At 40.7% G+C, this 12,843-nt stretch overlaps 1 protein-coding gene across 1 annotated transcript; it reads right to left on the minus strand.

The window, feature by feature from the left end:
* Positions 1-332: 332 nt before the first annotated feature.
* LOC144086368 (somatostatin receptor type 5) lies at positions 333-6,319 on the minus strand. The gene is made up of 3 exons (XM_077616292.1): positions 6,274-6,319; positions 1,407-1,843; positions 333-1,109 (listed from the first exon to the last, which is right to left on the minus strand). The coding sequence occupies exons 2-3, from the start codon at positions 1,811-1,813 to the stop codon at positions 368-370; spliced, it is 1,149 nt and encodes a 382-aa protein (XP_077472418.1). The 5' UTR covers positions 1,814-1,843; positions 6,274-6,319; the 3' UTR covers positions 333-367.
* Between the last annotated feature and the right edge of the window lie 6,524 nt (positions 6,320-12,843).

Consider the following 12,843-nt stretch of genomic DNA (forward strand, 5'->3'; position numbering starts at 1 on the left):
TCTTTATGCTGACATTGAGTATGCTGTACATAATTGCATGATTTAGTCAGCCTGGGAATTACAAAAATAAAAAATAGCACACTATGACTGCAGGAATACAAAAACACTCCATATAACATACCATTTAAAACACTTTATTTACATTCAGATGTCAGATGCTATGAAATTTCCTGTTAGGTTTGCTTTCATCTTACAAGATGCTGCCTGGTACACCTGGCATTTATCTTTATATAATGCAATGCACTTTTCTATAAAACTGTTGGTATATTTTTTTACATATTTACTGCTGTGAGGCATCCAGCAAAGAGGAAATACAATACAGTCATGTACTTTTTGAATCATTATCAAGCATTTGCAAAAAAATTGCTTATTTTCGTGTTGTAAATAGTTTTTCACATTGCTGCCTAAATTTCAATAATTCGATATTACCAACTAGTACAGGAGGCTGTTGGTTTTCTGAGTGGGTGTGGGGAACAGGGGTTATTCGCCATCGCTGTGCAGGTGTCCTTTTCTTCACCAGATTCCCCCGAAAGAAGGAAGGCAGCAAAGCACGTAGCTGACGCACAGCAGGCCGTGACAACAGAAAATAAAGTGGCGGGTTCCAGCATGGTGCAAGACAAACCAACAATATCGCAACCAAAGATGACACTTCCCACAGCAAGGAAACATTTTTCTTAGTTTCAACACATGGCTCAAGTGCTGCAACTAACATGTCTGATGGAGAGAAGCTTGATGCAAGTCTGTCATAGGGAGAAGCTACAGAATTAACATAAGGAGACAGAACATTTACAAATTCAAGTGTATAGTAAGGCAACCAGCTCATAGCAAAAACTACAGTTGAAGCAATTAATAAGATGGTAGCCTTTTTGTTTCGCCTGTGTGCAACTAGAGATCCCCTGTACCCGTGGAGGTGCGAGATGATGAGGCCACAGTTGACGGCAATACAAAGGAGAGGGCCAACATAATAGATGAGGAAGGCTGGGACCAGAAAGAACAGCCACTCATCTTGGCCTATTGACCATGTGCAGCCACCATTAAAATTGATGTAGGTGACCTTGGGTAAAGCCATAGTGACTGAGACAAGCCAAACAGCAACTACAGTTGATAACCTGTAGAGAAAAGAACAGTAGAACACTCATGTTGGCTGTGCTTGTATCTCAAATTTCTCTCGTATCTCAAGGCAAATATTTGCTCGGAATTTTCCTTGTATCTCAAATTTCTCGTATGTTGGGGTACTCGTATGTCAAAAAACAAGGTATGACTAAATTAAAAACACTAAAAAATGAATTTCATGTTAATTTGAATTAAACCCAAATAGCTTATTCTAACAGCATGGTTTTGTATATTGAGATAAATGGTATTGCATAAAAAGATATCCCGATCCATCTTTACTCAAAGATACTTACACATATGTTAAGTTCACGGGTCGTCTGGTCCCTGGAGCAACTATATGATATCGAAGCACAGACAAAGTAGTCAGGCTAAAAATTTCTACACCCACTGTTATGGAGGTCACAAATCCTAGTACGATACAGGTGGCACCCCCAAGCTGCCATTCCTGGAAACTAGCACTCAAAAGCACACAGGGCAAGGTGAGCAGAGCACCAATGTCTGCCAGACTTAGGTTCAGCAGCATTATGGAGCTTGGCTTTGAGCGGCTACGACGATTTCGCACCAGCACCAACAATACTAGAAGGTGACCCCCCAAACATCCCAGGAGAGAGACTATGCTGACCAGAGGTAGAACCACATTAAAGGAGATGGTGGTGTTGGTGGAGACAACATTGAAAAGAAGATTGACGATGGCGGGCATGATGACCGTTGCGTGATGGTTGAAGTGTTCCTGAAAAAGTGAAAAAGTGAAATATGAGAAATTTTGGAAAAGGAAGGAATACATTTATTTGTGTGGAAGAGTACATTTGGGCATGTACAGCGCTTTTCAGAGAGGTATGTACCACAGAAAAAGAACAGCAGTGCATACATAATATACAGAAACAACAGTTTACACCGAACTCAAGAACAAAGCAACTAATCAAGTCACAATGCAAGAATCAATCAAACAATCTTGTCGCTGGAATGTCACTGAATTTTTTTTGACAACTTAATGTAAACAGTTATTTATATATATGATTTATGTCCCTTCTGATGCAAAAGTTCATAATGGGATGGCATAATGTATGCTGGCGACTGAGTGACTTCATCTTTCTACATCTCAAGCATGCCTAATTAATATTAGATCACAGTACAAGTACGACTTTACTCAGATTTTATTTCGCATTATTATCTTTTATTTACGGCTCGGTGGCGCGAGTGGTTACCGTGTCGGCCTCGCATCTCTGGGGTCCTGGGTTCAAATCCAGGTCAGTCCACCTGTGTGGAGTTTGCATGTTCTCCCCGTGCCTGCGTGGGTTTCCTCTGGGTACTCCGGTAACCTCCCACATTCCAAAAACATGCATGGTAGGCTGATTGGACACTCTAAATTGCCCCTAGGTATGAATGGTTGTCCGTCTCCTTGTGCCCTGCGATTGGCCGCCGATTCAGGGTGTCCCCGGCCTCTAACCCGGAATCAGCTGGGATAGGCTCCAGCACCCCTCGCGACCCTAATGAGGATAAAGCAGTTTCAGAAAATGAGATGAGATGTCTTTTCCATTTGAGTTGGAGGGGCGAAAGAACGAATGTTCGAACCCCTAAACGTTCATTCGCGCTTTCTAGTCAACATTGATTGGACGTCTAGCGCCGTCAAAGGTGGTTTGTTTTTTGTGCCAAAAATAAACTAATCTGGCCCACATAAAATTTAGTTGGCATTAATGTGGCCCATGAAACAAACTGAGTTTGACACTGTTAGGGTTATTAATCTTACATTATTATATATTTGCTTACAATGAAGAACACTTTGCTTTATTTAGGGTTATTAATCTTATATTATTATATATTTGCTTGCAATGAAGAACGCTTTGCTTTATTTAGGGTTATTAATCTTACATAATTATATATTTGCTTGCAATGAAGAACGCTTCGCTTTATTTAGGGTTATTAATCTTACATTATTATATATGTGCTTGCAATGAAGAACGCGTTGCTTTATTTAGGGTTAATAACATTAAAAAAGTCATTTTAATACATCTCTTGCAAGAGAAATGCTCGCTCCTAAGTTAACCTAAACAACTTGAAGGTCACTCCCCTCTGCAGCTGGACTTCTCAAAACTATTGTTCACACCGAAACATTGAGCACTTTCAATTGTTTTGAGAAACATCAACTTCTGAAAGTGTGGTTCACATCAAGCTCTCTTGGGAAGATACGGAGGGCTTTCAATTGATATGAGAAACATGGACTTCTTCATGTCTGGCTCAAACGACTCTCAATTGTTTTGAGAACTGAGATGCATGTTGTAAATCTTATGTAATAAATAAGCAAGAGAGGCGTCGATTTGAGAGAATGGTCTAGGACAAAGACGCGTCAGGATCGATTCTCTCTTGCAAGATACCGGTTATGAGTCAGATGTCTGTTTTATTTGTGTGTGCATTTGGGAATGCCTAAAGGGTGAACCTATCAGACACCCCAGTGTTCAACCAGCATACAATATATGTTTTTGGAATGCAGGGGAAAATCGGAGTACCCAGATAAAAGGTTACGGAGAGAACACGAAAAGACAGGAAGACCGGAGCCGGGAGTCAACCCTCAATCTCATGACTACGAGACGGACACGCTAACCACTCCTCACTGTGCCGCACAAAGAATCATATAACATCAAAATGTTCATCAGCGGAATATTTATTTCTGTATTTCGCAGCTTTCTACTTTTTTTTCTCTGCTTTAATTTTGCCCATTTTCTCAACATCCACTTAGACTTCAATGGTATGAAATTTTAACCCATCAGTCTTTATGAGGAAAGAGCAGCATTACTAAATGATAGTTCTGGTGTCCATCATGAACCAGTTAAGAGTTAATAAATATTTCAAAATATCTGAATACCTATTGATGGTCAATAAAGAGAGTAGAAAAGAAGCTTTTTGATGTATTAAATCAAGATGGGAAAGGAAAGTGGGCAAGATAGCACAACAAAGCTGCAAGCAGCAAGTCATAAATTCCTAGACAGACCCAAAAATCCATTGATTGCAAACTCATTTAAATAATCGAATGTATTATTCATGCAGATGATAGTTGCAGTCCTTGGCAGTGATATCACCTGCCATTCAATGCCCACCAGGTTGCCGATGACTGACAGGCCTGAAGCGTCATATGTGATGCTCTTACCAGCCCCTCCACCTTTTTTCCTCCTCTGTTAGTAAAGCTTGACATTACTGACTGGGACTACAAAAAAAGCTCACTTCAAGGGACAATTTTCCAAATACATAGGAATTTAGGAAGGGAGCTATATTGTTACAAACTAGAAATGGAGTTACATCCATAATAATAATCAGTGTATACACCTGCATGTAAATGGGGGGTTGGGATGGGGTCTCTTTTTGGTTGAGTTGCTCCAAAAAATGTCACTACATCAAACATCTGAGGGCCGAATGCAGCCTGTCATCGGAATTAATCCCCATGAGTGAAGTACATAAATAAGATTGCATTAATAATTTTCTACTCATGTTCCCATGTTCTGCATGCAAAACATTTGGGATTAAATTCACAAATGAATTTGCCCCTTTAGCTTTTATTTCTTACCATCTTACCAATTTCTGGGTTTCTGAAGTCCCAATATCTGTAGGTTTGCTGTCAACTGATCCAAATATACGTATATTCAGGGTGTCTCCCGCCTACTGTCCATAGATGGCTGGGATAGGCTCCAGCACCACCGCGATGGCAAGTGAGGATGTGGTACATAAAGTGAATTAATGAATGATTAAAATATTAAAATATTCATGCAGTAGTTGGATGCACAACTCCCACTTTGGTCAAAATAAGATTACGTATGTCCATGTATAGTGTGTGTGTGTGGAATAGATGGAAAAGCAAAAGAGCACACATTTGAGTCTGATTAACCCATCTTGCCTATTCAGCATCTCCTCATTCAGTCCTGTGTCACCCCCTGTTCCATGGGTACCTTTCATTTTGCAAATGCAGACTTGGCGTGCAAGCAGAGGTCAGAAAAGCAGACTCGCAGTCAGGAAGGAGCCGAATAGATCAAGCTTTATTGAATTTTACCCTACACAATAAGATTTCTGCTTCTACATCAAATCACTGAGTATGTGTGAGTTTTTGAGTGAACAATTCAAGCAGTTTGGTGGAGATGATAAGGGCAGGATTATGCTCTTTGTGCTGTTTATGGAAAAAATATAATAAAAAATGCAATCAGCAACAATTGTACAATTAGTTAAAGGCAGAGAATACAACTAGGTTTATTTTCTTCAAAAACCTTTATGTTAAACCATTATATTCAAACTGAGTTTCTCAAATAAAAATGATCTTTTAACCCCCCCATGTCAGACTGTCCTCTAAACCAGAACAATAATGTAAAAAAAAAAAAAAAAGCACACAGATTTTTTTTAATTTGCGGTGGTGAGTATCTCAGTTAGGGCAAGTGGTTAGCGCGTCGGCCTCACAGCTCTGGGGTTTTGGGTTCAAATTCAGGTCATGTCCATCTGTGTGCCGTTTGCATGTTCTCCCCAGGCCTGCGTGGGTTTCCTCCAGGTACTCCAGTTTCCTCCCACATTCCAAAAACATGCATGGTAGGCTGATTGGACACTCTAAATTACCCCTAGGTATGGGTGTGAGAGTGCATGGTTGTCCGTCTCCTTGTGCCCTGCGATCGGCTGGCCACCAATTCAGGGTGTCCCCCACCTCTGACGCAGAGTCAGCTGGGATAGGCTCAAGCACCCCCGTGACCCTAATGAGGATAATTCATACCACCTTACCAAAATTGGACAATAGAAGAGTGGGAAAAAATATTGCCTGGCATGATGTATCTCGATTTCTGCTGAAACATTCAGATAGTAGGATCAGAATATACCATCAACAATAGGAACAAATTAATCCCACCTGTCTTGTATCAGTGGTTCAGACTGGTGGTGGTGGAACTATCGTTATAAGATTATCTGTGATGTAGTGCTCTTATAAGCTTCTGAAAATGACCCTTGGTTTCTATCTTTTGAGAAATCCTTTTTTTAGACCACAACAAACACACTATAGAAAAGCAAAATGTGACATGAGTCAAGTCAGTTTGATAAAGTAAGAGAGAGCGCCAAAATATACTTTAGATATGGAAGCAAGACAGAAGCACAAGGAAATAGAGTAAATAAGTAAATGTTTAAAAGTTTCTCCTTACTTACTGCGGAGAACGAGCTTCTACGAGGAACAGGTCTCTCCTCACTCTCATGCGCTGTGGTAGATTAATATGAGAAAAGGAGTGCTCCTCCTCTTTATTTCCCAAGATGCTCACTGGCCATACATACAAGCCTTTGGCCCACATTTTTTTCCAAAGCTATTTATTGGGCCACAAACGGGATGCTATAGACTAGAAGAATTTAACACAAATGATCTGCGATGAGTCTGAGTGAATGTGGCCACATCATGTATTCCACGGAGGGGTTTTAAGAATCAGGATTGCAGGTGACCCCATAGATAGAGGTGCTTTTGTTGTTTTTTTAAATCACATTCACTTCAAAGCGATATATTTCAATAGTATGTGTTCACAATTGAAATATTGTCTTTTACAAACTTTAATATGGGTGACTTCTTTTCAATTGTAATTTAGGAGAACACGTCCATTGTGGCAATGAAAATAAAAAGATACTTCCAGATAGTTTACAAGAAAACTTCTGTGATACAATCAAACACCACATCTTGCATAGTGAAGTGAAGACCGAAATGTTAATCTTTATAAGTGATGTACTACTTCAAACAGTGGTTGGCCATCATCTGCTGGCCTAAAAAAAAAATCTGAATCTTATATTATATTTTGTCCATCAATACTTATTAAATAATTCCAAATTGTCTGTTAGTTTCCTTTCATTGCTTTCTGGTTGCACTGCTTCCAGATGTGTGTTTTCATATTAAAGCATTTAACCAATCACATTTCAGCCATTATTTGTTGCCAGGGTCAGAAATCTGCCTAAGGGCCTTCACAATCAGTTCTGCTGGCTCTGCTGCATTAAACAAGCGTCAATAAGACTGTTGCTTTAACCAATCAGATTTCGAGTTGGCAACACCACAATGCCTTGTCGCAGGCGTAGGTATACGTCATTGCCTTCTCGCAGGCGTAGGGATATGTAATTGCTTTCACCAACTATGATTGGCTAGTGATTAGCCAGAGCTACCAAACTGTATCTGGAGCGAGCTGCACAAGCAAATATATTGTTGTGTTGATTTAAAGCCATTTTCAAAACGGACTATGGAAATATGACAGGACAGGCTTGACTTTCAGCATTAGCTTTGATGGTGATAGAAAAGAAGGAAGAAAGAAAGGAGGATGGATATTGTGTACAGTTAAAAAGGATTTTTGGTGAGTAAAATATGGCTATATCCCGAAATAATATTTCAATTGTGGGCCCGGTTCTGATATCTGAAAAGCTCCAGTGTTTGTATTTAATCACTAAATGCTGCTAGGAAGAGGATTTTACCCCATTTTAGTGCAAATTTTGCCGTTTCGCCATTGACGTCCATCGCTGTCTTTTCCCGGGAAAATCACCCCCCGGCCTGGTTGTAATGTCTGAAAAGCTCCAGTATTTGTATTTAATCATTAAATGCTGCTAGGAAGTGGATTTTACCCGTTGAAGGCGCTACGAGAAAATGCACGGACCGCCACTGACTTCAAATAATGCGAACCACAAGTAGATACTGCATTCGCCGCATTATAAGGCGTATTGGCAAAAAAGGCGCGACTTCAATGAGTGACCTATTTGTATATTCATTCATCTTCCATACCACCCATCCTCGAAAGGGTTGCTGCAGCCTAACCCAGCTGTCTTCAGGCAAAAGACAGACTACAACCTAGACTGGTCATCAGTCAGTCATAGGGCATGCAGAGAGACAAACAACCATCCTCACAGCCAATCATGCCACCACCAGCGGGAATTGAGCCCACTTCTGCCCGCAACAAAGTCAGGGAAGTGAACCACTGCACCACGAGGCGGCTAGGTTTCGCATATTTGACCTGAAATTAAACTTGATTAATTAAAAGCATTCCTTAAACATATATCCCTCCCCATCTTATTTAGGTACACATAATGCAATCATGCCACAGACTTTATTCTAAGCCTTATGATAAAACATAATAGTAAAAGAAGAATAGTTTTGCAGTAGTATATGTTGTTTGTATTTATTTCATTTGTAGAAGCAGAAAATCTCAGGAAGTTGTGTTTCTGTTGGGTATTCACATAGTCCAATTGTTTTTTTCTCCTCAGAAATCACGATAGAATTTTCTTGAACAAGAAACTGCAATTTTAAGCCCTCACTCGTAGTTTGTGTGTGCGTGTGTGTTGGCACTGAAATGAAGGTTTAACGATGAGCACCTTTAACATTTGATAGAATTATCATTCACCCATCTTCAAATGTCTTGAAACATTTTCTAATCCTGCTGAATGGTGAATTGTCTCAAAACGTTTGACTGCATGTGCATGTGCAGATCCAAATGGGTATAAACCTTAATGCTTAAAGAAATACTGAAATATAAAAGATTTACAGCAAATAGACCAGCAAAAATGATTTTTCTTAAGATTTTCCCTTCAAAGTAACACATTTATACTCCCTATTAAAACCATGAATATGTAGGTGAGAATGGGCAGCTCTGTGGCTGAGTGGTTAGCGCGTCGGCCTCACAGTGAGGGACCTGGGTTTAAATCCAGGTCGGTCCACCTGTCTGGAGTTTGCATGTGTTGTGTGAGTTTTCTCCGGGTACTCCGGTTTCCTCCCACATTCCAAAGACAAGCATGGTAGGCTGATTGGACACTCTAAATTGCCCCTATGTATGAGTGTGATTGGTTGGTCACCAAATCAGGGTCAGCTGGGATAGGCTCCAGCACCACCTGCAACCCTAGTGAGGATAAAGTAGTTCAGAAAAGGAGATGAGATGAGATGGAAGTGAAAAATGTGAATCAGGTGTCGGTTTATACGCGAAAAAAATTGTAAAATTCAATGATTTTAAGGCAATTTTAAGGGTGCGGCTTAAATGCGAGTAAATATGGTACCTTTTAAACCTTGAAATTGTATTCCATGGTATATAATTTTGCCAAGATTGAATAAGTGCAGGCGGGAAAAAAATCTTTTAAAGGCAATTTCGGATGTTTGGACTGAGTCAGAGTTCCTTATACACGAGAAAATATAGTTAGTAGCAGTTTCCAAGCTGCCTGTCTTTGGCCCTAGCTCACCGTGGTGAACTGCATGGAAAATGAATGGATTTTCTATGCAACATCAAGAGTCATAATTTTACCAAGTTGCCCAGCCATGAATGGCGAAGGCCTGCAGTCAAACTTGGAATAATATCTTGGAATGCTGGGGGGCTGTTAAAGCTGCGAATCAGCACCTTTTTTTCTAAATACTTATGACAAACATGGGCTATGTCTTCATTATATAACCATTCTCTCTGCTTTGGGCATCTCAGTGAGCTATACAGCCGCTAGGTATGTGTTGTCTTCAAAATGTCTCATCTATCACACCCACTCAATCTCACACTGACTCAGTTTCTGCCCCACAACCTCACTATCTTTGCTCAATCTAAGCACGCCTCCTCATATGGCAATAGATGGGGACAAACAGGATAGAAGGCTTTTATGAATCAGAGGAGGTAATAAAACACATCTGCGCCCAGGATGGAGCCAGAGGAATCTTGTCAAGTGTCCGCTGCTTGCTTGCGTCAAATCCCTCCCTTTTAAAGGATGAATAGAGGTAAACTGCACAGAAAAGGCTGATACAATTTTTCCTTCACTTCAAGACATTGAAGAAGCTTATGTGAAATCCGAGCTACAGCAATTATGGAAGCAGATATTTTCTTCCTGCAAATCAACCTGGCTTTGCGAAATTAATATACACATGCACAATGTAGCAAGTTATGATCTGACAACTATATCAAATGTATCATCTTGACAGAGAATTTGCTAATATGATGATTATAAGAACAACACTTCAAACCACAAAACAGATTTAACATATTTTGAACAGGCCGGCAATCATTTAGTAATTCATAGATAGGTCCCCAAAACCTGGACTGGTCCGCAGGTCATTTGGTACCGGGCCCCAGAACGTCAATAAATAAGCTTATAATTACTTTCATTATTTTTTTCAGAATCTGAAAAATATTTCATTTTTCAAAAAAAATCTGGATTCTCTGTTAAGTCTGTCTATGTAACTCTCTCTACAAGGTTCTCGCTTTGGCGGGGTTCCATGCACGCACAGGTGTTTTTCTTCAGGAGGCAAGCTTTCGCTAGCATCTCCTGGTGCCAAAATGCTAAGGTATTTATTTTTTTCACAGAAATGAAACATTCACTAGCTCAAGGCCAGGCTGGAGGTCATCATTCTATTGCCAAGGCTTAGCTAACTCACAGGAAACAAAAATGTTGATTGAGAACCCGGTGAGGAGGCCAACTTTTGCTGTCGAACCGAGCACAGTGGATCCCTCATCTCATTTTCTGAACCGCTTTATCCTCACTAGGGTCACACGGGGTGCTGGACCCTATCCCAGCTGACTCCGGGCTAGAGGCGGGGGATACCCTGAATTGGTGGCTAGCCGATCACAGGGCACAAGGAGACGGACAACCATGCACTCTCACACCCATACCTATGGGTAATTTAGAGTGTCCGATCAGCCTACCATGCATGTTTTTGGAATGTGGGAGGAAACTGGAGTACCTGGAGGAAACCCACGCAGGCCCGGGGAGAACATGCAAACTCCACACAGGTGGACATGAACTGGTTTTGAACCCAGTACCCCAGAGCTGTAAGGCCGACACGCTAACCACTCGCATCACCGGGCCGCCACAGTCGACCACAGCTAGGTAAATGCCCAGTGGTGGGTGTGTTGAACATTGGGGGGATAAAAAAAAGCCCAAACGCAGTAACAAAGAAGGAAACTACAGAGAGCAAATGCACATGTATAAATTTAAACGCTGCATCATTTAGACACTGCATGTTTGGTGAGGCTAGGTTTAGAACAAGGAAAAGGGCCAACTCGGGACGAGATTACTGAATGTAGATGAAGAACATCCAGGGCAGTTTCTTGCATAACAAGACACAGTGTGACGTCACACTATAACCAATTTCAAATACTGCCATTTACAGAAAAAAATCATTTACAAAAGCGATCGTAATGAAATATAAAACTACATAGTAATCATACACTTCAACCAGGGCATGCTCCCATACTGACCCATTTTATGCGAGAGTGGCAATATCTTAGACTTAGAGCTTCTTTAAAATGCAACACTTTGAGAAGAGAGCCAATACATTTTTCATGGAATAGTCAAAGTAACTCACAATTTCTTGGTCTGTTAGTACAGGCACTCCGGTTCATGCAGGCTCATATCAACTCATTACCACGCTGTCACTGTTGACATAGCAGTCAAGTGGCTTACTGCTGACCCATCTGCCAGTGTTCTATGCACAAAACATACACATCAGCACACATGCATAGTGACAAATCACACACTAGTACTACGATTGCAATACATGTGCAGAGATAGGAGTGCTTGTCACAGTGAATATTCTTCTTTTATGGTGGTACCTCTACATACGAGCAGCTCTACCTACGAGATGCTCGAGATACGAGGAAAATTTCGATCAAATAATTTGCTATAGATACGAGAAAAATTTCGAGATGCAAGAAAGCCAGGTGGCCATGACATGAGAGGCTGTTTATCATTGTAGCGCACTTTTTTGCCGCATTTCTTTCGTGTATAACAGATATCTACGAGCACTAAACGGTTTCTTCACATGAGTTTCTCCTACACATGGACCAGAAAACGCACAACGCGCATGCAGGGGCAAAAAGCGGGCTTTCTGGGTAATGAAGTATACTCGTGCACACAACACTAATAGCCAATGGCATCATTTCTCAGAATAAAACTTCATTACCCACAATCAATACGTGGGTAGGCTGAGCTGTTGCATCTCCTGTTATTCCTTCCTTAGCCTGTTAGCTCCCGCGATCGCTCATTCAAGACTACTTCTCGTTGGCAGGTGGTCGTGCGTTATCCTATTGTGAGGACATTTGTGTGCATTATTTTCGGAATATTTTGAAGGGAATACAACAGCAAACAGCCCATCGATAGCGAGCGTGAGGGTGGAGGCGTGGCAAACAGTTAAGAAAGGTAAAACAAATTAAAACAAAATTAGAATTCAGTTTTGTGTAAAGTTACATTAAACGTATGTTTGAGTGTGTCTGTATATATTAAGCCAAGTTAATTTAAATTCGTTTGTTCGGTTACGAGTGCATTGCCGTGGATAAAGTCTCCCAAACATGAAATTTTATACATGGTTTTGGGGGTAGCAACATTTAGGTTGAGGCTAAAATGGCAACATATTTGAGGAACACATTTTTTGTTGGTCTGGCTGGTGTTAACTTTACAAGTATGGAATCCAAATCTGATGGTTTTCTCTCTTTCACCAGTCAGTCAAAGGGCACACAGAGAGGCAAAGCCACACTCCCAATCATACCGCCACCAGCAGGAATTGAGCCTGCGCCTGCCAGCACCAAAGTCAGGCGAGTGAACCTCTACACCACGAGGAGCCCGTGGTAGTTTATTTAAATGAAAATCTAATATTGACTCTGGGTTGGAATTAGATAACCCAATAAAAGAGAGAAGAAACTCTGTTTATTTATCACAATTATTTTAGGAACAATATAACAGGTTGTATACATGTAGTAACAGTATAGAAAAAGGTAAGATACGGAGAGAGAAAAAAAACAT

Source organism: Stigmatopora argus, chromosome 12 (genome assembly GCF_051989625.1).
Source record: "Stigmatopora argus isolate UIUO_Sarg chromosome 12, RoL_Sarg_1.0, whole genome shotgun sequence".
Lineage (NCBI taxonomy): Eukaryota > Metazoa > Chordata > Actinopteri > Syngnathiformes > Syngnathidae > Stigmatopora > Stigmatopora argus.

What these genes read in the sequence shown, in the direction of transcription:
- LOC144086368 (XM_077616292.1), bottom strand. Translation starts at nt 1,813, where the DNA reads ATGCCCGCCATCGTCAATCTTCTTTTCAATGTTGTCTCCACCAACACC. An exon ending in CCCGTGAACTTAACATATGT is followed by an intron (nt 1,110 to 1,406) that starts GTAAGTATCTTT and finishes TTTTCTCTACAG; the next exon opens with GTTATCAACTGTAGTTGCTG.